Raw genomic sequence first — 26,598 nt, forward strand, 5'->3', positions numbered from 1 at the left:
GACCTGAACTGGAATTATCTATAGCCTAACATTTTTACACTCTTGTGGTTCTCATGCTAGTTTGAAGAGTGAAATCCTATTCTCCTTTTGAAAGGTTGAAGAAGGAGGTAGAGGTAAGATGCAAGATACCAGCACAGCCAGGACATGAGAGTTACTACTGCCTAGGCACAATCATAACCACAGCCTACTGTGTACTTGGTTTTTGTTTCAGACTCATTAGCCATATCTTCCTGTTCACCTTCCTCTCTTCATTCCTACAGAGGGTGGTCACCAAGAAGCACAGCTGTGTTGCATGCAAGGAGATGCTGAGTCGTCCCCCGTCCCGTACCCCCCTCCCCCCGCCAACCCCCATAGCCTTTTTGATTTTCCTCTCATCCTGATGGTTTCACTGTAGAAAGAACATGAGTTCTTTGCCTCAAGTATTGGAAATTCTATTTTTTATAGGTCAGTAGAAGTGGTGCCGCATGTATACTACATAAACAAATTGGAAAGGACTGCCTAGGAAATGGTACCGTGGAAAGGGATCTGGGGGTTATAGTGGATCATAAGCTAAATGAGTCAACAATATAATACTGCTGCAAAAAAAGCAAACATCATTCTGGGATTTATTTGCAGGAGTGTTGTAAGCAAGACACAAGAAGTAATTCTTTCATTCTACTCTGCGCTGATATAACCTCAGCTGGAGTATTGTGTCCAGTTCTGGGTACCACATTTCAGGAAAGAAGTGGAAGAAGGAGAAAGTCCAGAGAAGAGCAACAAAAATGATTAAAGGTCTAGAAAACATGACCTATGAGGGAAAATTGAAAAAAAATGGGTTTGTTTAGTCTGGAAAAGAAAAGACAGAGGGGACATGATAAGTCCTCAAGTACATAAAAGGCTGTTATAAGGAAGAGGGTGAAAAATTGTTATCCTTAACCTTGAAGATCAAACAAGAAGCAATAAGCTTAAATTGAAGCAAAGGCAACTCCTGATGTTTTCCCCTCCATATTGTGAAATCCTCCCTATAAGGGACTTGTAGGGCTTGCCGTGGTAGCATGGACTAATGGCAGCACAAAAGCATAAGGCATCTGTGTACCTATCCCCTATTCATCCCAGCTTAAACATATGGAATTCCAGCGTTCTTTTGTCACACAATGAGAAGGAAACTCCTTGAGTGGAAACCTGCAGTTGCCTTTACCCTGTGTGTTTGATTCCCACTTAAATAGCAGTAAAAATTTCAAAGGAATGAAAATTCTAACATTTCTGCCAGAGAAGGATGTGTAGGGATAGCATAGGCTGCCATTGTCATTAGTAGGCTAGATTCTCAACTGGTATATGTTAGTTCCATTGACTTCTTTAAAGCCAATTTAAACAGACTTCACTGGAGCTACACCACCTGAACAACTGGTCCTATGTCTGTAATACTTTGCTTTACAAATATCCATTTAAATTTTAAGATATATGCTCTCAGTTTACATAATGAGCATATTTTCCTCTAGCAATGAAGTCCCAGCTGTGCACTCATGGACAATACTCACCTCCAGAGAGGCCCAATTGACTCCTCAGGTCATGACTTTAAACAATCTGGTCTCCAGTGAAGTGATGTTAGAGAAAAATGCTTCCAACTTGAAGATTCTAAGACTAAGGGGGCTATTTTCAATGGGCAATCACTTCTATTAATGAGCGTAACTCATCTGTAATTTGTTAGCATCAATGACAACTAATGTTTACTAAGTTAACATTTCTAGCAACTTCTATTTTACAGAATGTAATTTTATCCTTCCCCTCCAAGTTTTGGGCAACTTAAATTTATTAATAGAAATACCTGAAGATGAATGGAGCTGAAGGCTCTGTGACAGACTCTAGCTTTGTTTTCCCACCACTGCTGTGGTGATGTTACTGTTCCCTCTCAAGAGGGCAGCCTTCATTTGAACCCATGTTTATTTAGAAAGCCATTTAGCTTTATGACTGAATTGCATTGCAGTGCTCCAAAATAAAACAGCCTGGATTCAGGACTCTCCAGTATAAACTCTGTGTAGAATTTCAAGAGTTAAAAATAGGAATAACTTTTAGGGATATCATGGTGCACTGCTTTTGTAGTCAGAAAATGTGTTTTATCTTATATACAAGTTCTCCCTTCCAATGCACATGCAATCACCTCCCATAAACTTTAATATGCTCCCACAGGAGTGGTTAGAGGTTGCAAAAAGCATAAAAACAGCATAAAGCATATTACAAGACTGTATGCTACAAACATATGCTGTTCTGCTAAAGGTGAGGTAGTGTCTACTGATAAGTAAGCACCAGAAGATTCAATGGTCATTAAACGAATACTACAACCACCACCTGTACTGTTCTGGTTTCTTGGTCTGTGTGCCAAGGATTTTGTCCCTACATTTTACTCTGAACTCTGAATTTCCTGGCTTTTTTCCAGTTATGCTTTTTTTAAAATAATTTTTGTATTGCCAACTTGTGCCATTGCAACACTATCAAATTGATAAATATAATGCAGTGTCAGTGAGATTTGTTTGGCTTATTAACATGACTCAGTTCCACTGTTTAGAAAATAGATTCTGCTCACTTTGGGTAAACCCCTCTGTTATCTAACCACATTGCAGAGATTGGCTAGTTCCTTTAAAAACTAGCCAAACAGTGGTATGGTACTTTTCCAATTCTAAAGTATCAGTAAACTGTCTAAATATTTGAAATTCCTGAAAACAAACCCTAGAAATTTTAGTTTATTACTAAAAAGCAAAAAAGAGTCCTGTAGCACCTTATAGACTAACAAATGTATTGGAGCATAAGCTTTCGTGAGTGAATACCCACTTTGTCAGACGCATTTATTACTAGCTCAGTTCAATGGCATGATAGAAAACTTCCCAAAGTCCAGAACCCTTATTACGGCCCAAACCTGCTACTATTTGTACCAATTGGAATGCTACTACCCTGAACAGTCTAACTGATGCAAGACAGAATAGTAACTGCAGTAAACATGTGCAGGATTAGATCTTTAGTGTTATATATTTAAACTTTAATGAACATGGTGACTCACATTAGAGCACACTCTGTCAAGTCATTCAAGTATATTGAATTCCACTATTAAATTGTGCTAAAGAGATTTGAAACTGAAATAAAATATTTTCCGTTATACAGTAACTTCATTCATAATTTCAGGGAATCTAAGGGAAATTTTCCTTTACTTACTAATTCTTATTTTGAGATCTTTTATGCCAGTCCAAATGCCTGCCATCAGATGAAACAGTACCTGGAAACTTTTCTGTTAGACTTCATGACCACGTCTCTTTGCACTTGCCTCCAACTGTGGCAAATTCATTCAAAAGCAGTGATTTTCCACTCTCCCAGAAATATTTACAACCTGCTCAAGTGATCCAATGTACTGCCTGTTCCAGCTATCTGAAGAACAGATAGGGATGGTTAGGTTTTGTCTATACCAGTGATTTTCAACCTTTTTTCATTTGTGAATTTTGAATGGATGTGCAGACCCCTTTGGAAATCTTAGACATTGTCTGCTGACCCCCGGGGTCCATGGACCACAGGTTAAAAAACTCTGGTCTATACCAGCAATTTGCTATCCTTGGCTATATTATTGCTGTCACCAGATGGCACTGTTATACATAGTCTTACAGGTTTTTTTAAGCAGGAGAGCAAATTTTTAGAAAATTGTAGATTGTTGCTTTTCTTATTGAGTTTCTTGGGGAAGCGTAGGTGCCGAGCAGCAAAGGAAGTTGTTCTCTTCCTTAATCTAACTAGAGTTAACTTTTAGGGTAGAGTTGCTCTTTTGGACCCAGGTGTTTGGATTTGAGCTGAGACCCCCTGAAAGAGGGAATTTCCTGCATGCTGTTTGCAACCACCTCTGGTCCAGGACCTTGTAAAGGACAAGTTGCATGAAGAATATACCCAGCCTCTGCATTACTAATTTCTCCTCCATTGGGAAGTCATCATGCAAGTCTCCAAAATATGCTATTTCTCAAAGGGGCAATGTTTTTTCTTGTTGGTTTATATATGTGATGGTGTTTGCATTGTCTAACTATTCTCACTGATGCATGTAAGCCTTGGGATATAGTGCAAAAGAATAAGTGACCACTTTAATCAAGAAGTGGTATCAACCACTTCCTGTTTTGTCTATGACTCAGTATTCCTCCCATGGGGAGGATTTCATGGGGGCACGTTGGGGGTGAGGCAAGAAGGGGGGCACTCATGGGAATTTCTAACTAGTTTTTATCTTTCTACATTTATCAGAGGAAGTGTGGCAGACTGGGATAGAGCTACTCATTTCTGGAAATCCTTGGAGAATGGCTTCCTACAAGAGGAAATCTTAAAAACAACTATTTTAAAATGCAGGCAATAAAACATTTCAAAACGATAATCCCCGAAGAGCCTGCATTCACTGTTCTCTCATCAGTAGGTATTTAGTCATTGTTCCCCTGGTCCTGCTCATCACTGTGGATTCCACGGCGAGTCCTTATTACCTAAATATTTCCCATTGTGACAAGAGTAATGCAAGATCTTTTGGGATAGGATAGGCACTCATATGATGTTATAAGAAGAAGAGGAAGGATTTGCTCCTGGAAGCAAAATTTTCTGATGGCATAGCAAATTATAGTTTGGGACTGAAGTGCACCAGAGCTCAGAAGCAGCTGTGGCCAGTTTTTCCTTACATTAAAGGAGCATGCAACTGAAAAATTGTTTTAGCAGTTTACGATTTGTGCAGGATTTGGGGGTCTTTTTTAAAACCATCAGAACACAATGCATTTCTCACCCCTAACAGCCCCCTTATTTCTTGCTGGAACTATAGTTTTAAAAGGTTTAACTGTTGCATTTTAAAGGTATTGTGTATTTTGGTTCATTTGCAACTGAGATTTATTCTTAGAGGAATGGGGGTGAACAGAAATCATCTTTCAGCACCTACCAATGAAAGTTTTGTATGCAAACTGAACTGTTAGAGAGCACTACTTGGGATCTTTAAAATTTATTTCCATACATATTGGCTGTATGTTCATAAGTGTTATTCTGTGAAAGGCATAATTAGCCTTGAGATTTCTTTGCAATGGGCAATGTGTTTTTGTCCTACTTCCCACTGTAGTTATTATTCTGTTTATTTGGAGAACAAATAAGGTTGTGACACTCATCAATTTTCTAAGTTGTAAGACCCTATTCAGTTTATGAACTGAAAGCTTGTGTTATGTAATATGGACAAAGTTCTTATTCAGATATATACTAGACTTAAATATTGTATTTATTGCTAAATACCTGAACAAAAGTAGTATGTAAGACTGGGTAGGTATCATTCAGATTAGATACGACACCCCTATGTTCAAGAGCTACATCAGAACCCTGTTAAGAGAACAAAGTTAAAGAATCTGATCTTTAAAGTGAGGATGAGTTAACCAGTAAAATAAGATAAAAAAAACTAAACAGTAATCAATTTCAAAATGGTATTACATTCCCAGCTTATATACTTCTATTCAAGTAAAATTCTGACCTAGAATTTGAATTTTGTAAACAAATGTAGTTTATGTAGATATTGTCTGAGCTGCAGTGACCCAATTATCTGGTCAAAGGGCTGCATGGAACTGAGAGATAGGGTGAGTTAAAGTTTAACCTGCAGGGACTGTAAACCAAGCTGAGGCTGCTGAACCTTTGGAGTTTGATATGATGATTAGAGAATAACCAGAGTGACACGTCGCAAATTCCCCATAATCAAGGAGAACTTTTCCGGGTGGTGATCTCTGAAATTGCTCAGGTACAGTCCATGTTGTTTGGTTTTTCATCTTAAGTTTCTAAAAAGAGGGAATATTGTTATCTAGCTAAAAGCAGCTTTCATCGCTATCTGCTTTACTCAGATTTGTAAGGAGTGTTTTAATTACAGCTTGCTTGCTTTCTACAAAGGAGCCATTGGGAAATTTTAATGCACATGTTAGAGAATATAGGAAGCACCCACATTCACAATTTTCACATGTTCTGCTTATTTCTTGAGTTAATTTCCCTAACTCAGAAACAATGAGGGCATGAGCACTCTGGGAAGCTTACCACCACTGAACATCACAGGCTGTGCTAGATTGCTCATTGTTGTGTCAGACAGAAAAGTGCTGAAGCAGACATAGTAGTGACAACAGCTAGAGTCTGCACTTCTTGCTCTTGATCAGATTTCACATCAACTTATAGTCTTTATACTCCAGGCTCTTCAGCTGGTGACCCCCAAAGCTTTTGCAAGCCCCAGAAAGCAAGATGGGGCAGTCAAAGAACTCCACCTGCCCAACGTTGTCATCATTTCTGTACGGATAGTGAAAAGGTGATCCCTTTTCTGAACAGGAGCAAAATGTGGTTGGTCGCTTTCATCTATTAAGAAATTAGACTGACAGGGTGAGAAGGGAGATTTTATCCAAGACAATTCACTTTTGAGTTGTTAAATCACAGCTTTCCATTGCTAATCATTAGGGACATTGGATCTTTTCACCAAGAAGCTAGGTATATCTCCCAAGTTCTATTTTTACAATATTTCTTCATCCTTTTATAAAATGTTACTCTCCATTTTATAGGCAATCACTGCTCCAAAATACCTGAGTTCATATACACAACTTTATCAAAACAGGGGGGAAAAGTATAATGTTTAATATATTAAGCTTCTCAAATTGTTTCTCCTTCCTCCCTCCCCCAAGATATATACAAGGCTTCAAAGATCACACATGTGGGTGTGAGGTTGACTTCTTTATTAAATTAATCAAAAGTCTTAGATTTTTTTGATGTTTAAAATAAAAAGGGGAGTAGATTCAGTAATAGACTTTACCTTTAGAAGGAGTTTTTTGGCATGTTTATGGTTTTTTCTGTAATAGCGTTATGTTGATTGTTTCTGTCATATTCAAAAGCCACAAACAATTGGTAATGAACAAATATTTAATTATGTGGTCTAAGATCTTTTTAAACTATATGCATAAGCTATTTTTCAAGAGTAAATAAGATATGTAAATGGAGTGTGCACAAACTTTTAGTTTATATTAATATTCATCTTGTAAAGAATCTGTGGACTGTAATCACTACCCACCATATTTGTGGCTTTTTTGAATAGCCTAAATGTAGTTTAGCTCTCTCCCCATTTTACTACCCCTATTGATACTGAGTAGTAATCATTTTCATTATGACCATGTGAAGACAGATACTATATGTAAGGGTGTCAGAATTAAGCTTTGTGGTTGTACTGCTAATACAGGACCCAATTCTGCAAACACAACCAACCAAAGTGCTTAGAACCCTAAGTGTTTTCAGGACAGGTATCACAGAGCCTGGGGGAAAACGAAACATTTCTGCTCTCTGGATTAATTGGAAAAAAATAGTTTAAGAAAGAATACTTTGTTAATGAAGAATCATAGCTGAGGCCTTAAAAGGGGGTGAAGGGTATCCTTAAAATTCCAATTATGAACTGAATGGTTTCTCAAGTAAATATGCATTCTTAGTTAGTGAATTCAGTAGCTGTTTTCAAAGAATGCTATTCTTCACAAGCAGTGGTAGTGCTGTGAGTATGACAGCAAAATGGCCTTCATTAGATGTGTCTTTGAATGACTCAATATGTTCAAACAAGACACTATATTGATCTACACAGGATAAACACCATTTTGTTATCTTATTCATGGAAACAGTAACTAGGTTTCTCTAAAGAGCATTGCTAACATTCAAGACCTGAATGCAAAGAGTAGTATATTGGAAATGGAAATTTCCATCTGAGTAAGAAATTATTTCAAGGTATCAGCTGCTTTGTGGTAGACTGATCTTTGTACAATGCATATTGAAGTGTCATAAGTACATAATCTGAGCATTGAGAACTTCTCTATCCAAAGCACATTAAATATTGTGAATTTATCCTTCCTCCCTGTTCAGTGCCACAGAGAACAGTCACATGACAAACTAATTGATTGATGCTGAGCAGTTGCACAGTAGTGGAGCCAGGTTTTGTAACTAAGAGGAGTTGGGGGAGGGGAGGAGGTAGGTTGAATAATTGAAAAATGTGTTTGAAAAAGGACCATGCATACACCTAAAGGGCTTGGGGTGGGGGAAGGGAGACCATCCCCTTTGCCCCTCTGTTGGTTCTGCCACTGCAGCAGCTACTCCCACTGACTTGCATATGTTCAGCTCCTCTCAGGACTTGGCTCAATATAATTTGATTTTTGAAATAGCAACATTTATATAGTGCCTTTCATCCTGAAAGATCACAAAGTACTTTACAAACTCTGCCTTTCTCACTCTCAAGACTCATCACTTCACCTACCAAACTGCACTTATTTCTAAAAACACAAGAAGAGCTACACACTGTTTTAGGAAATGAAGTCTAGAGTACTGAACCATTTGAAGTTGCAAGGGGATTTCAGTAGGCAGAACACAACTATTCACATTGGAATTTGGGGTTTAACAATCCCAGTCTAACAAGAAGATACCTCTGAAGACCATGAGTGATCAGAACCTCATTGTCACACTTAATCTGAAAAATAGCTCTAATGTTTTATATTACCACACCTATTCCCTCCTTTAAAATGAAGCATAATGTTCAGCAGAGCTTCCCCAAACCATCACCACTCAAAAAAATTATACTCAAGGAGCAAGTGTTCCCTGAATGCTTATCGCCTCAGGAAAACATAGTAGATGAAAGATTCATAGTTTGTACACAGATACTATAGACGACTAGAGTAAAATGACATAAACAAAATAGTACTACAATAAACTTGGATTTTTCTTATTTTGGGGATTTATTATGCCTATGTTTACATTTTCTTTTCAAAGTATTTTAACATAGTAAGCTGAAAGAAAATCATTTAGAAAAGAAAAAATATTAGAGCACTTGCCAAATGGGTGTAGGGGGTGGAATCAATCCAGTATTCCTGGCTCTGAGTCAGTGATAACTAGGAAATATATTTTCAACAGTGTGATGTCACAAATTTAACTTAACTACTTGAGTGATCACTGTTCATTAAGATGTATTTATAAACATACGCATTGATTTAAATGCAGTCATTAACAGCTTTTTAATGATGAGTACTGAAATTGGTTTTCCCCTCTTGCAATGTCCATTTCTTAACTGATTATTGGCTTCAGCAAGAAACAAGAGGGAAAGTAATAATTATCCCCTCAACTTCTGTGGCAGCAATTCTCCTTGATGCTGTCATGTTACCCAAGGTATACTCAGTAAGAGTAGGCCAGCAGGCAGGCTACAGTGGTAAGGCTGTATTCCTAATAGTGTAGAATATGGTAATATTGCACTGTTGTAGCATCAGATATTAATCCTGGGTCATTGTAGGTCCAACTGCTTGTGGGAACATGTTTTTATTTAATTTATAAATGCATTTTGTGGGAGTCATGGGAGTTCTGGGTTGGAAGATGTCCCCAATATACATGAAACAGCAAGAGCTAGAGTAAGGTTTAGGGGAGGATGATTCGTCCCTCACATGGCAGCTTGTCGAAGCACAAAGCAGAATAGAGGTTGGAAGGGACGAATTGGGGTTGCCAACCCTCCAAGGATTGTCCTGCAGGCTTCAGGAATAAAAGATTAATCTGTAGTTAATTATTATATCATTTGTTCAGCAGTCAAGTAATGTTTTCTGGTAGATTACAAAACTGAATTACAAATCAATTTTCAAAAAATTATGTGTGAATTTAATTGGTTAAAAGTTAATCCACTATCGGTATATGGCACGGATAGTTTCTACCTATTGAAAGACACTATTTTTTTTTAATCTTAGCAGCAGCAACAAACCAAGTGTCTAGAACAATCAGAGTTTAAGAGGGCAATAGCATAACTCAGAGGTACCTACTTCCTATTTTGTTTGCCATCCATTTTGAAGGATTTTTATAGCAGTCGGTGAAAATGTTATGCTGTGTATTAAGTTCAGAGATCATTATTTCTGCTTACCTCTCAGAAAGAATTTTAGGAAATGTTTTTGGAACTTGATAGGCAAGGATTTCCTCACAGGCTCCTTTAGAAAATCAATTAAAAATAGTCAACACCAGATTCCACAGTGATTAATACCTTGTGTTACCCTGAAAGTACCTCACCTGTTAGTTCGAACAGCTTGCTGAAAGTAGGTTTTTCACTGGAGTTCATGAACAGCTACTGACATACTGTGGTCTAAACAAATTGATCCAATCCAAGGATTTAAAAAAATAATGTCAATAAAAATAAGGGTAATCGTGATTTCACATATAATGAAAGCCATTTATTTTTTGCTAGTATAGCACAGTGCAAAAGCTGCTGCCAGCATTGTACATGCCTCTCAAATCTGAAGCAGGATTGAGTGTTTTGGATGGTGGTTATATGTTACAGTATATACCTATTATAAATTTACAGTAGTCTTCAACATATCAGATCAGTATAAATACATATCCATTACATTTTAAGAGCAGTCTGAAATTCACTGCTGTGCAGACTGTCAGCATAATGCCCTTACATTGCATAAATTACCAAAACACACAGTAATCTCTAAAGGAATGTGACAATACCAAACAGTCATAAATCCATACTATGTGCATTTTTTTACAAGATAATATACAGACAGAGTAAAGTCTTCCCACCAGACAAATGTTTCCAAAGAGAGGCTAAAATGACTGGACTTTAGTAAATCATTTACTTTCAGCTGCTATAGTCACCAAAAAGCAAGTTACAACACAAGCTGGTTTGCTTCTGCTACCTTAGGAGAAATAGTAAATTTCAGTATTGGGTATCTTTGAGATCAGTTAATTTACCATTTTAATTGTAAATATAATTTTTAAATTGATAAGGTATAAATTAATGTTCTCAGAGTACAGCACAAAAGATCACAACCAAGAAGCAAATGTCATAAAAAATGTATCATCTTTTATAGGTAATAAACAAACTACTTCCAGCTGAGAGATTCCTGGAAGTTTTGAAAACTGATCATGTCACATGTATCATGTCTTACAACAATAAATATAGTAACATATAGAATATTTAGCAGAGTGCAAAGAAGGAAAGCATGTTTATCAGATAATAAATGGTTAAACAAAAGTGAGAATTGCAAAGCGCTATACATTATAAGGGATTATTATGATGATTACTCGGACCTTCTTTCTAACACAGCCCAAAGAATTTCACCCAGAAATTTCTGCCATATTTTGTGCTTGAGCGATAGCACATTTTTGTACACATCACATCTAATCTTTAAAGACTTCAAGTGATGAGTAATCAACTGTATCCCTTGGTAAGTTGTTCCAATGGTTAATTGCCCTCAGTGTTAAAAATTTAACACCTTAAATTAAGGCTAGAAATATTTTCACCTTCCAGACACTCGATCCTGTTATGCCTTTGCTACCTAACAGAGTTCTCTACCATCAGAACCCTCCTCATATTTGTGCATCTAGACCACGAAGACATCATCTCTTCATTCTTTCTTTGAAAAGCCAAATAGATAGAATTTCTTAAGTCCTTTACTGTAAGACAAATTTTCCAGACCTCAAATCATTCTCATAGCTCTTTTCTGAAACCATTTTGCAGTTATGAGAAAATGGTGAAGAGAGTTCATACAGTAAAGTACTTATAGCATTCTGGATACTTGGATTCAATGTATTATTAAATTCATGCCTGAGCAGAAGGCTAATACAGACCTGTGCAGCATTCAAATGGGCAAATGTGAATTCATTCAGGGGAACCTACATGGGATTTCGGAAATGTACAGATCAGGAGCTGGGGCTACTTCATACCACATTAACTGAAAAAAAGGCTGTTACAGTAGTTCTCTATCTAGGTCACTGCAGAGGACAGAGACAGCACTAAAGTAACAACCTGAAAAATTCAGCTGCTATGGAAACACACTTGTGTAAGTGAGTCATTAGAATGCAACAATTCAGCTTGCCTCACTCACAGATTCCAGTAGGCCTACCAATACAAGTAAGGCAAGTGGGGTTTGACCTGTGATCTTTACATCTAGATAAATATATTTCCTAATGTAGTCTATGATACACAGCATAAAAAATATGACTCACCCATAGCAGAGGAGTACACAGTGCAGTTTGTGCACCATGGTAGCCTTCGTTGTCCCTAATATTCATTCTGCTACATTCCATGTCAGTTCCCTGGCATACGTTACACTGGCTGCTTGCTAATGGTCTCGAAAGGACCAATGTCAGATTGGAATCAGCTGGGCATAAGAAATCCCTAGCCATATCCTTTAGCCTGTCAGCAGGGAGTGAGGGTAGGAAAGAATCCATTATATAACCTTTTTGCCACTTGCTGATTGCCCTACACAAATTAAAAAAAAATCCTTCATTAGATAGCACTTGATTTATGTGATAAACTTCACAATCGTTTAGGGCAAAAATACAGAGCTATTTACCGCAGTGGACAGTAGAGGCCTGATACAGGGAGGTGTCTGAATAACATTTGATATTACTGCTAAAGGGGTTTTGCTGTGTGATCACAGTTGGGTATGGACGGGAATATTGCTCAACTGATTTTGGTCATACCCCATAGTCTTCCACTGTGGAATTCTTCTTGGACCATTTGGTTTCATCTCTGTTCCTCTTCAGTTTTTATATATTCCTTAATGAAAAATTTGGGTGTAGGGCATCGCTGTTATACTAATCATAGAATCATAGAACTGTAAGGGACCTCAAGAGGTCATCTAGTCCAGTCCCCTGCCCTCATGGCAGGACTAAGTGTTATCTAATGGTATCTGCCTCCGGATCTTGAGCGGGACATTAGCTGTTATGGCAACTGTATCATAGAAATCCATGATTTGATGGCTCAATTGGTTGTGTATGAGCACCAGCAAGATCAAAATTAGCTTGGTTGGACTGGGCAAGAACTGTGATGTGAATATTATTTCCCTAGCCTGCATTGTCTTTGAGAAATTATTTGGGTAGCCTGGAACCTGGGCATAACTTCTGACCAGTGGTTGATGCAAGGCCATCTGATGTCAGGCATGACTAGGGCTCAGGTAAATTTTTTATACTTTGAAAATCAAACATTGTCGCTAGCTAGTGGAATCTGACTTAAAGTCTTTTAGCTAACATTAGATTTTGTTTTGCAGCTTTCTTTTCTGTGCTATGCTAGTAAAATCTGCTTATTTAACATAAATGGAAATCAACCCAGACGAAGTTGAAACCAGTCACTTATGAGGCACCTCAGACAGGAGCGGAAGTCAGACAAAGCTTATCAGAAGTGATTAAGAGTTTAAGATCTGGTTGAGAGAAAAAGGGAGTTATGATTCCCATCACCAAACCGCACCTGAAATGTGGTTATGGGAAGATCCCTGACTTGGGTAGGAGGTGGGCCAGAGATTGTTATGGCAATGCCTAGATAAGTTTTACTATTTCCCTGAACAGTTAGCAACTATACAATAACTTTCAATGTACACAATATATATAGGATATCCCAGTCCTGTAAGGTGGTGCATATTTTCAACAGGAGTTGAGGGTCCTCAGAGTTTCAGAAGATGAAGCCTTTAGCAGCCCAGAGGTGTGTGGGTGTTTTCTAACAATACCACTTGTTGCCTTGTGAAAAGAAAATGGAATAGTAAAACCACAAGAAGTGCCAGGAGTACTCAAGAGCTGTATCTGATTTTTTTTAATTGTATTCCTTTAAGTGGTCATTGATTAGCTGTTGACTTTTGAAGCTAGAGAATATTGCACACAAAAATTAGGTTCTTCATTTTTAGAATAAAATCACCAGCACCGTCTCATTTATTTCTCCTTTTCAACTTTATAAATCAAAAAACTTCTATTCTTGTTACAGGTCTGACCCACATATTGGTAAGTAAGGACAGGAATTTAAAGACACTTTTAAAGCTGGACTTCTTGCATTACAAATTATATTTCATATCTGTTATGGAGATGTCCATAGAAGTAACATTTCTGATGCGTTCTAAGACGGTTTTGCCATTGACTTCAGTAGAAACAGGATCAGGGCTTAAAGCAGTATAACAAAGTTGTGAAGTCAGGTCATGCATGGGTCATATTGGCAACTAATGAGTAGCCTTTGGGCCTCAGCTTTGAAATATATTACACATTTCCCTGTAGTTTTCACAAAAATATTTCATAGCAAGTTAATTGCAATTCAGATAACTATTTTTAAAAAAATCAAAGCAATAAATATATACCAGCTTCTGTAACAATAATATGTGCCTATAAAACAAGCAATAATTAGGCTTTAGTTGATTTAAAAGAAGACATTCTCTCTGTAATTAGAGGTGGAAAAGATCTATTATATTGTCTAGTCCATCACCCACCCAGTGCACATTAGTGGTAATTAAGACATTACAAGGAATGAAAGACAAAAATGCAGGGAACCAGAATAGATATCCCAAGTGGCCCAACCCTATCTGATAAATAGTTCAAGTGTACAGCATTACAGGGACTATCATCATTAAGTTTTATGGTAGATAATGAAAACTGTAAATAAATCTAACAACAGACCAAGAGCTACAAAACAATAAGATCTGAAAACAAAACTAACTGTACTGAATGTCAGTGAAGATTTTAGAGCCAGGTAGGTTTTATGCTTTTTATCAACACCTTAAAGAAGAGGAGTCCATTTACTTATACAATGAACACATAACAAAAACTGATAATGAGTTCTTTAGACCTCAGTTCAGTACAATTATGTGACCCAATTTCTACTCAAAAATCCTCCAGGCGAAAATCTGCCTTTCATTCAATTATTCCAATAGGAATGTTACGCATGCATTTGATAGCACAATTTGGCCGCTAAACTTAAGAGACACCTCAGAGTGATACAGTCTTCTGTACATTATATAATTTCCTTTAGCTTCACAGTTAGAGAGTTAAGTAAAACTGAACACAGCTCATTAATGTAACAATGTTCTGAAGTATCTATCACTGGTTCCACTTTAAATCACAAGTGCAATTTTAAACACATTATAATTAAAGCCCACCCTCTAAAATCTTTACAGATCAACTCAACATGGCAGGAAAAAGGGGGAGCAGAAATTATAAATACAAAATGGTCAAACTAAAGAGTGAGTGAAGAGAAATGCCACTTTTGGAATAAAAAAAGATTGTTTTTAGTCAAATAGCTATATACACATATATGTAGCTATAGTGACTACATTTTGCATGACATTAAGTTTCTCACTGAAGGAAACACCCTAGCAAAGATCGAGTTACTGGACTGAGGCCCAAATTAGTATGTAAGGTCACATCATGCATTTGACTTAATGCACTAAGAGATATCCCCTTGATTTCAGATCAAGCACATTCACTTGTCTTTGCATCTCCAGGCTCTCATTCTGTAATGGTGGGACCCTTAGATAGCAGGTTGTGTCCAAGTACAGATATTTATCAAGCAGCAGCTCAAGGAAGAGATGTCAGCTATAACCATTCATATCTCAAGTGCCTTTAAAAAAAAATTGAGAACTAGCTTAGAAGAAATACAATACTTCATAGTCCTTCGCTGTAAAGTGTGACACGTAAGGCTCGTATTATTAAAGTAACAAACTAGAGAGAACACATGCCACTGCACAGTGACTGGGACAACTGCAAAGCACCAAGGCACTAATTCAGTCCTAGCATTACTGAATTTTTAATTCTCCCCTGCTGCTCTCTCTGAGGTCTGCTTTAGCCCCAGTCATCAGCAAGTGGCCTAGCAGCATGCTAGCCACTTCCTAGTTCAAAAATGTGGTCTTTCTCAATGAACCCCAAAACAATACACACTATAGCAAGTGCAAATCAAATAACTTTGGCCTTAGAGAGAAAATTAATGGATAAAGGTTTATTTTTATGTATATAGCACAATTTCTTCTGGGTTATTTGTTTTTAGCCCTACAAAAAGCCCTCCTTTTTCTCTATCCCACTCCCTCTGGGGTAGTTTGGTGCATAAGACGTGTGTAATAGAATGCTTCATACACAAACAATTCTGGTGTGCTGAGGAGAAGTACAGTAGAATTTTATGGGGCACTCCAAAAATGGCATATTTGTAGCTTTCATACAATTGTGCCTTTGACAATGTTTTGAGATTACATATTCTTAATTAAAATTAATTTACAAGGTGGTTTTTGCTTTTTGTTTTCTTCCTTCTTTCTATTGCAGGCAATATTCTTTTCTTCTCCCTTTTTAATGCCTGTCTTTCCCCAGCCTGATTTCTCCTTTTCATTTCCTTCCTCCATATTCTTTCATTCTGTCCCTCCCTATCCCCTATGCTCATAGCTCACATGGCCACTCAGGTGTAGTCACTGCACTCAGTCACTCTCACAGGTGCCCCAATTTCTCATTCTAACACACTTAAACAGGTTACCCAGTTTCACTCATTCTTGTGCTTCCTATCAGACAAATTTACTCACTTTAAAGCAGCAGCAGGTTGGTTGGTCTCTGCTGCTCTTTCTGGTGTTTCTATTATACGTTACATTGATGACAGCAGCAACTTGAAGCAGAATACGGGACTTCTAAGAAAGAGCAAGGGTTAGAGCAATGTGGCCCCCAAAATACCATACACAGTTTTTTTAAGACTAAAATTTGTCATTTATTCACTCTACCCCTTGCTTTCCTGAAAAGTGGGGTTAAAGCAATGATTTCAGCCCTGCCTTAAAAAAATATTAAGGAGTAAACAGATGAAGTGCTATATAAAAGGTAGCCACTGTGTGACATTTTAATGTTTATCTGATAGATTGAAAGTAATACTGGAAATTATTTTAAGTGTGCAGGGTTGGGATATTTTACACTCCATGTGCTGTATTAGCTTTGCACTAAACAATCCTGTTTAGTTGTCTTTTTGGACTTTGGTTCTGCATATATGTACTTAGATACTTTGTTTTCCAAAGCTGTCACAAGGACCCTGATCCTACAAACACGTCAACAAATGCTCAACTTTAAGTATGTGATTTAGTGTCATTTAGTTGAATGGGATTATTCACATACATAAATCTAAGTGATTGCAGGATCAACACCTACGTTTGTCAGAATGCACCATGCACTATTCAGTATTGGACAACTACATTTTTGCAAGTCCGAACACTCAGCATTTCCAGACCCTCTTTGCATGTTCAAATACTATCAATATATACAAATCCAAACTTTTGGGCACATTTAAGCTTTGTCATTAAAAATTGTTCAGCCTGGAATTGTTACCTGAAATTTGGGATGCACAAATTTATAGATCAGTGAAGCCACTTTTAAAAGTTGGCCCTTTACCAGTATGTGACCCAATTCAAAGTGGTTAAAAACTAAGCTTTACAGATATTTCAACCAAAATAACCCTTGCTAAATTGTAAAATCGTTCTTAAAATTTGAGATGGCCCAGAGCTAAAATGCTGAACCCAAACATCCCTGCACTCTAAGCTTGTTCAAAATCTTAACTGGGGTACAGATCTGAAGTCCTCAGATGGTCCAGATCCCATAAACTGCTCTGCATGAGCTCTGTGCGGAGGCTCATTGGCTTTGATACGGCTTAATGTTGATGTGACAGTCCACCGATCCAAAGCAACTTAGCGTGTTGGGGCCCAAAATACCTCTCAGTGATGGGTTGTTCAAAAGCTAGAGCTGGATCTAAAGTCTTGTCCCTTCTCTGCATAAATGTAAAGGGGGAGGTCACTTTCCTTTTTATCCTGTTGTTTTTCTGACAAAGTTATCTCAACTTACTTATTTAGGGAGAATGAGTCATGTAAATATCCTCAGTAAAATGGACTTTCTCCTCCTAGAAAAATTAATTCACTTAATTTATCTTAAATTTGATTGCAGCGAGCACCCCTAATTAACCTGATTTTTTGCTGATAATCACTCACAATGGAATCAAATCAAAAATCGGGGGATGGATTGACCGGCACACAGAAAGAAGCTGCTCTCCGTGCATTAATTCAGCGCACAGGATATAGTTTGATACAGGTAAGAATGTGTGATCATGTGCTTGAGTGCTATTTTTTGCATAGTATCTAATTTTAGCTTTAATTAAGTAGTTGTGTCAAGGGCTTGAGTGGTAAATATTTAACAAGGAAACTTTCCTTCTTTGTTGGTTCTCTTCCCTTCTCTCTGTTGTGTATCTGAAAGATGCTTTATTTTAATAAGTAGGACTGAATTCTTCCATTGATTTTTTTGTTACCCTGTAGCCAGTCATGATAAGCCAACCAAAAACCTACAGCTGAGTGTCTCTGAATCTCAGGGAAGTTTTGGATTGCAATCTGAACTTCACAGCTGCACTTTACCTTATAAGATATCTTAAAATAAAGTGCAGCTGTGAAGTTCAGATTGCAATCCAAAACTTCCCTGAGATTCAGAGACATTCAGAGACATTATCGCAATGTCCACGCTGTGGGGACTATAGTGTCATAGCCAAGGTGTTGTAGCTATACTGGCTTAACCCTGTGGCCCACAGCAATTGAAGAGGTTTTTCCATCATCATAGCAACACCCTTTCCGAAGCAATGATAGTGAGGTCAACAGAAGCAGGCTTCCATCAGCCTAGTTACATTTACACCAGGGGTTAGCTACAGCACTCAGAAGTGTAGCTTTTTCACAACCAAGCGCCCTGTAGCTATGTCAACCTGACTCAGAAACCCTTTGTACTTTAAAAGTGTTTAGATCCAGGTCTGAATTTGATATGATGGGACCATTTTTAGTCTCTAAATATTAAGTATTTCATTTCTCTGACATAGGAGAGAGATTATTTATTAGCCTTAATAATCAGATGTTTGTTTAAAGTCTGTTTGAGAAGGTCTCAAAATTGGAGACATCTTTGTTTATTTTTACAAAAATTGTAGCAGGCAGGGGAGCCCTTCAAAAGGCAAATTATCCATCTGTATATTGAATTTTGGACTCTTCCTCAAAACAAATGTGACCTCAACATATTTCATTTTTAAATGCAATAGAAAATTAGCAATACTATGAAATAATCTGGTAAATTCTAAGGGAATATAATTGCAAATGGTAATGAGAGTGAATTTTATGGAGTTTACTAAGGCTCAGATCCTGTCAGTTGTTAGGGCCAGAAGTATGGTGGGCAGCACAGCTGCCCAAAGAGGCAGTTTTGGTCTAAAAGGAACCTGGAGCTACCAAAACTACAGGGCAGACAATTAAAATAACAAAAATAGTGTGTTTATGTAGCATATAAAGCTGTGTTCACACACTATAGATAAGCATTTGGGTTTGCTGCATTTTAACATTGTTATCTACTATACTTTACACAGAGTGAGATAAAAATAACATACATCTGCTGTATTTATATTCTGCATTAGTTTCTTTATCCCAGTCTTCTTTTCTCTTTCTTACCTTCATCTGTATTTTTCAATATTTGATTTACCTCCATTTTCAGTTACTTCATCTCTTCTTCCTCTGACACTTTTCTCTTTGCTTCCCAGGTTCTTTGTCCCTTTGTCCCACCCTGCCATTTTCAGAGTTTATCCTATTTCTCCTTTCACCTGTTTCTTTCCTTACATTCTCTGGGGTTTTATTTCAAACTCATCACCACAGTATCCAGGTAGCTGCTCTCTTAGCTTGCCTCTTATCCCACCCTCACTCTCCCCACTGCTCACTCACTCAACTGCAAAAAGGGAAGGGGACTTAGGAAAACAGTTCTTCCTCCTTCCACCTACTCTGTGGAGAGCTGAGAATTGGGTTGGAGTACTTTTTCCTTCTTTCAACCCATGAGATGAAGACTTTGCTGACCTTTCTCCCCTCTGCTGAGTCATCCCATTGACTTACAAATACATTAACACAATGACCTAATTAAAAGAAAAGGTTTTGTTTTTCCAGTACTTTGTTTTGCAATGGCATGGTAAATCTTCTCAAGCCTTTCTCATCTGAATCTACTTTGGGTCAGGGTTTTTTTCAAATTCCTTTTACTTAGCCTCTCTTGAATAGATCCTGCAGGATCCATAGGCATACACTACATAATAATCACAATTAAGAAGGTAATAAAACTGAACAGATTTATCGCACCTTGGCTACACAAAATGAATCAATAGAAGTTCATACATCACTCAGCAGAATTGCATCTTCAGGGACAGAAATGGTGTTTAACGTTGCCAGCTTCGATGTTTTAAAATGTGATAGTGCAGGAATTCACTCCTGAATGAAAGTACTGTTATGACTTTCCCATTATGCTGAAAATGTTTACAGTAAGATTGATAATGGATAATTTACTACTACATCTGTCCAAGTGATAATCCATAGACAGTAGGCTGGAAGAGACTTCTTGGTCCCTTGTCACTTATATTCCTAATTAGTTTCCCTTCAGGATCCTAATCAGTTTCACTTTGCTGTGCTCTCTCACTATGTAAGGAGCTTGAAACAGTTTCTGTCTTTATCAAATAGTTTAGGGTTAGAATGACTTCAGAGGGCAAATGACTAGAGAATTAGGGCTGTCTACACAGCAAGCCAGGGTGTGAATCTACTGTGCACCAGCTTGTCATGCAGTAACTCATTGTGTGGACACTGCTGTAGCTTAGTAAAAGTCCCACCCTCTCCTCTTCCAAATACCTCCTAGAAACATAATTCTTCCAAGAGCAGATATGTAAGCTTGCTTCTTTGTTCTGTACAGTAAGAAGCTCACCAACTACCAAAATCCAGTATAAATGTAATAATTAATAAATGTTTCTGAGCAGGAGGCAGATTGTTGAAAACATGTACTTTTGTTGAATGTGTTACTAGGTTAGAACCAAAACTAACATATGTTCTGCTGGGTGCACCTGTCATATCAGATTTAGAAAAGCTGTTGGACATTGACTTTTTAAGCCAACTCAAACATTTGAAAAAATGTTGCCCCAAATTACTGAAGTCAAAACACTCATCTCTCCGGTACTCTAACGTATGTTGTTTGTGACCCTCAGAGAAACTCTCTACAAACTGGTCAGCTCTCAAATACATCAGGAAACTGCCATTACCACTGTAGAAGGCACACGGGAGCTGATCTTGTTCTTATTGAAGTTGATGGGAGATTTTTTTATTAACTTCACTAGAGCTGGATTATGACACCTGGTTGCTTTCTGAAGCTCATAAAACACTAGTAAATTATAAACTTTGACTCTGTACAGGGAGATTGATGCTAGGCAGGCAATGTTTTAGCCTATGGTAGTCTGGCATCCTTGTACAAAACATCATGTTATATTAAACACTATAGCATCAGAAAGGTAGTATTTGACTAGGATCTATCCACATAGTTCAACTTTAAGTAAACAAAGATAGGTAACATTATGGCAAATATTGAGTGACTTCATTGGGCATTGGATCACGTCTTAATGAGGGAGAGTTGCACAAAGACATTGTTTCAGATGGCAAGAGCTGAAAAGAAGGATGTTACTGAATCAGGATTTTATGAAGGGACAGAGAGGATGCCAGTGTTAGATGAGCAGAGAGGCCAAGTGGCAGGGGGGGGGAGGGGAATAGAAAGAAAGGCACTGTTATGCAGATAAGTCCATGGAGAGTTATAGAAACAAATAAGGCAATTTTGAGAGATTTCTGTTGATTCCATATATTTTAAAATACATTTCCTTTCTTTGATGTAGGAAAATGGACAAAGAAAGTACGGAGGTCCACCGCCTGGCTGGGATGCCCCGCCACCAGAGAGGGGCTGTGAGATTTTCATTGGGAAATTACCCCGAGACCTTTTTGAAGATGAACTTATCCCATTATGTGAAAAAGTAATGTTTTACATTGAAGAGAATTTCCTCCTCTTGTACCATACACATGTTCCTGATAAAACTGTGTTCAGAAAGAAGGCTGCATTTTCAAAGGCCTGGAACATGAAATAACAAATGGAAAATTGAAATGCATATAATTCTAATACACAAACATTAGCAACTATTATTGTGTGTGTGTATACATTGCTAAGTGTATAACCCATCGTACTTCTGTGTTTGGTGAGGCTACTTGTATAGTTTGCTCCTGTTACCTAAATCTGTTCTGAGTCTCACTTTCTATTACAGGGCTAAGCTGTATGCTTATACATGTCTGGAGCTACGGAAATGTGGGGGTATAGAGCAGACGCGCTGAGCAGAGGTGCTCTGACGCATGCTATCTGCACAGGGCTGATACAAGCAAATGCCTCCGGGAGCACTGGGCAGAGACAGCGTGCTATAGCATTCCTTCCACCTGATTTTGGGAGGAGCAGCATGCTCCTTCAATGACTCCTTCCAGATCCTAGCAGGTGTGTAGGGCCCTTAATGTGCCCCATCCTGTCTAACGACCCCAACTGGACCATGAAACACTACAGGTTATACCCAGCCTTCACTGATATCTACATGCAGCCACTGTAATTGTATGTGTGATAGTCACTCACAAATTTTTTTCATGCAGAAGAAGGGAGCAGTTTAAAAGCATGAAAGTAGTACCAGCCACACAATCATTTGATTAACCTAAGTCACCACATAATTACAACACTTCTGCTTCCCCCCGCCATTTTTTTTATCTCTACTCTTTGTTGCATGAGTTCCAAAATCAGATTGTATGCTCCCTGAAGCAGGGACAACATCGGTGAAATCCTGGCTCCAGTGAAGTCAGTGGTAAAACTTGCATTGACTTCAGTGGGGTCAGGATTTCACTCCATGTTTTATTTTTTGTAAAGTGCTTAGCACACCTTAGGTACTTGATAGTAATGGTTATATCAGGGCATGCACATACCGTGCCCTCCCTATCACTAATGGTAATCACATTCCCAAATATGGAAGCTCCCAAAAGTTTGTCCTCATTCTCCTGCTGCACTGCTGTCTTCACTGGAAAGAGAAAAATCCCACCAACGGTGGCACAGAAGAAAGTTTGGTCAAGTGAGGTGCACATATTGACTTTGAGAACAGGCTGATGCTGTGTGACTTTGGAGCCTCCAGTCCTTTTCTTTCATAGCACAAACTGAAATTAAATATTTAAAAACAAAGAGCAAATCAGTGCAAGAAATCATTACAGTGACAACTGCACAGTAAGGTTCCTGAGGCACACATTGGAACTCTGGTACTGTGTTATCAGATGGTGTGAATGGAGGTCATTTACCTTGCTAAAGAGAGCTGAAGTGCTAACTCAGCCCTAACTGTCACTTAAACATATGTTGCCTTTATTTACTCTGACTTCATTCATGGGTCAGAAAACAGTTCTCAAGTAAAATAGGTTCTGGCTGATGGTCACATTGATGGAGATGTTCAAACAATTCTGAGGTGATATGCACACAAGACACAGTCAGGGAAATAACCAGCTTTGTGTAAATAGCTTTTGTGCTGTTGGTGAAAGTTTCCTTTCAGAATGGGTTATTGATTTTTCTTTTCATTTACAGATTGGTAAAATCTATGAAATGAGAATGATGATGGACTTCAATGGAAACAATAGGGGATATGCCTTTGTAACATTCTCTAATAAACAGGAGGCTAAGAATGCAATCAAGCAACTTAATAACTATGAAATTAGGTAAGCATGAATGGTATGTTTCAGAGTAGCAGCCGTGTTAGTCTGTATCCGCAAAAAGAACAGGAGTACTTGTGGCACCTTAGAGACTAACAAATTTATTAGAGCATAAGCTTAAGCTTATGCAAAAGCTTATGCTCTAATAAATTTGTTAGTCTCTAAGGTGCCACAAGTACTCCTGTTCTTTTTTCATGAATGGTATGTTCATATAAAGTTGAAATCAAATGATGCATTACTCTGTTTTATTATACACTGTGTATTTTTCCTGAGACTTGCAAAAGGATTATGTAGTTATCTAAACCTTAAAAATCACACCATCCATTGTTCCCTTGTACAATCAGTCAGTTTCCCATTGATGAAAATACACTTATAATTAGTTAGTTGGAAATTTCCTGCTGAAGTGTTGAAAAATGGTTCAGACCTATAGAAATGTCTTTAGATCATTTCAAAACATTTTTTATTTTGTTTTTAAAAATTATAGATATCATAGTCAGAAGGAACCTCAGGAGGTCATCTAGTCCAACCCCCTGCTCAAAGCAGGACCAAGCCACAGATCCCTAAATAGCCCCGTCAAGAATTGAACTCACAACCTTAGGTTCAGCGGGTCAATACTCAAACCGCTGAGCTATCCCTAAGTAGTTTAAAATTTAAAATTGCCATTTCAAACTAAAAAAATCAAACTTTTCATTGATAAAGTGTGAAAATGAAATGTTTTAAGAATTTCAAAACTTTTTTCAACATTTTTAGTTGAAACAATCTGTCCAAACCAACCCTCTCCTGTGAAGTTTCCATTTTGATAAATCTGCATTTTCTAACAAAAATGTGTTTTGTTAAAAAATTCTGGATCAGCTTTACTGACAACCCTCTTTTGGCTCATGGGGAGGCAGGAGGAGCTGCTGACTAGCCCATCCTGAGCTTTGTGGGGAGTTGTGGACTGGGCAGGGAGCCTTCTTAAATTCACAGAGTATGAGTGGGGCATCATGCTAATGCCCATGAGGGATTGGACTTTCTGATGTATTATTTAAGGCTGGCTGGGGATGGAATTTGGAGGCTGTCTAGGAAAAGAAGAGCCTTTTAAGGCTTATGGGGAAGGAAGCTGTAACTCTCCAAAAGCGCTCCAGAGGGGCTGGGGACAAGAGGAGGTAAAATGGGAATTTATGAAGGAGTCTTCATTCCCTGGGGCACTGCATGGAGCACAGAGAGAAGCAGGAAGCACCCAGGGAGAACAGGGATTAGCACTCCCTATGGCCTGAATCATGCAGGCTGGAGAACAGTGAGAGGTAAAGAGAGGTGTTTCCTCAGGCCCCCAGTTGTGCTGACCCACAGGCTGACTATGATTTCCCAGTTAGCTGACACATTGGTGAACATGATTTGTCCTGGTCTACAGTGACTGTAAATCACAGTCAGCATCATATTAGCTAAACACAATTCTTCACTGTTGTGCTCATTAGTGGTACAGTTCTGAGGTAAAAACAACCCTCAATGGCTGGCTGTGGAAATAAACACCTAGGAAGTTAAAGATTAAAATTTATTTCTCCCAAAGTCTCAAATTATTTCCAAGCAATATATTCTCAAAACACTGATACCTGCCTGCAGCTCCAATTTCACCTTCAAATTTGGTGAACATTGTGGTGTGTGAACATTCAAAATCAATTCTGAATATATTCCTTTCTGTCTGGCAAAATTGCTGACTGAGTGTTGGATGGAGTACACTGTTCAAATGGATAGGTCTGATATGTTTTAAACTGTGTTTTTTGGGAAGATGAGGCTTGTGATTTCTCAAAGAACTGAGCCTATTTCATTACAAACTGGAACTGTTGTTTGTATGCAGGAATGGACGACTCCTAGGGGTTTGTGCCAGTGTAGACAACTGCCGTTTGTTTGTAGGAGGAATCCCAAAAAACAAGAAGAGAGAAGAAATTTTAGCAGAGATGAGGAAAGTCACAGACGGGGTCATTGATGTCATTGTGTATCCCAGTGCAGCAGACAAAACAAAAAACCGTGGCTTTGCTTTTGTGGAATACGAAAGTCATCGAGCAGCAGCAATGGCAAGAAGAAAACTGCTACCAGGTTTGTTTGCAGTGTTGGTCATGCAGCTTCCTTCACCAGGGCGCTTCAGGAGGTCATTTAGTATTAAAGAAACCAACAGCAAACACTGACATTTTTCAGCTTTGCTATTGCCTGCCTGCCCAGCTGCTGGAGAGGCATAAAGCCTAGCCACTGAGCTTCTTCACTTCTCCCCAGCTCCAGGGGCAGCCTGGCAGAGAGACAGGATACTTAGCCTCTACAGCCCTGGAGTGGCAAGGAGGGGCTGAGTCTCCCCGCCAGCTGATTGTCCAGTCCTGGAACTTGGGGGGAACACTGGGAGGCAGAGTCAGGGAGCTCAGTCTTGGTAGCGGCTGGGGAGCCATCATTTTGATCATGAGATTTTGGGGCAAAATTTAAATTTTCCCATGGAAAGTTTTGATTTTGAGAGAAGGGCATTTTCAATCAGCAAAATCATTCCAACAAAAATTTCCCAGCCAGTTCTACTGTAATGGAAAGCATAATGTGATCTTTGCCACCATCACATTGTTAACACTGCTTGTGTTTTACACCCTTTTCCCCTTCCTACGTGTATCCTATTATATTGAAAGCTCTTAGCGGCAGGGGCTGTCTACTACTCTGTGTTTTGTACATTGCCTAGCACAAGGGGACCACATTCTTGGATGATCCCTAGGCACTACCATAATAAACAATCATCATTACAGCAAGCACTTATGCAGCTGTTATCGCTTCAGGAGTTCCACTGATTGGGATTGACCTTTCCCCAGCCACTGCCACTCTCTTTTGGGGCAGCGCTGGCAGCTTACAGGCCTCCTGAAAGAGGAGAAGGTGTGTCTGCTGGACTTACAACTGCCAAGGCCCCAACTCAGTGTCTACGCCATCTTCCATTTGCAGAGTTTCCTGGACTGAATTTGTCCCGGTAAATTATTATTACACCTGAGTACTACTACTTTGCACCATTATAGTCCCTTTTATTTGTGCATTAAGTGACTTGCCCAAGACCAGATAAGTTATTTACTGAGCCAGAAATTTAACCCTCTATTCCTGTCTTAATTCCCATCTAATTTCAGATGCATCAATTTTATGAAATTACCTTTATATAATACAAAGACACCCAACACATACACATGCATGTACTTTATTATATACATCAAAATCCGCTGCAAAAGACAATGCTTTTGCAGTTAATACAGGCCAAATTAACCTCCATTATACAGCAGATTAT

General features: G+C 38.3%; 1 protein-coding gene across 4 annotated transcripts in view; it reads left to right on the forward strand.

The window, feature by feature from the left end:
• Positions 1-5,671: 5,671 nt before the first annotated feature.
• The window catches only part of A1CF (APOBEC1 complementation factor), a 52,537-nt gene continuing 31,610 nt past the window's right edge, over positions 5,672-26,598 (forward strand). For 3 of the 4 annotated variants that reach the window (XM_054034943.1, XM_054034944.1, XM_054034945.1), the window contains exons 1-5: positions 5,672-5,743; positions 17,689-17,832; positions 21,446-21,580; positions 23,200-23,330; positions 25,159-25,397. In XM_054034943.1, the coding sequence (XP_053890918.1) occupies positions 17,734-17,832; positions 21,446-21,580; positions 23,200-23,330; positions 25,159-25,397 (604 nt within the window). In that variant the 5' untranslated portion in view covers positions 5,672-5,743; positions 17,689-17,733. Of the gene's footprint in view, positions 5,744-17,688; positions 17,833-21,445; positions 21,581-21,865; positions 22,087-23,199; positions 23,331-25,158; positions 25,398-26,598 lie in introns of those variants that run through there. The other variant, XM_054034946.1, reaches the window with a different exon arrangement.

This window comes from Malaclemys terrapin, chromosome 7 (genome assembly GCF_027887155.1).
Source record: "Malaclemys terrapin pileata isolate rMalTer1 chromosome 7, rMalTer1.hap1, whole genome shotgun sequence".
Classification (NCBI taxonomy): Eukaryota; Metazoa; Chordata; order Testudines; family Emydidae; genus Malaclemys; species Malaclemys terrapin.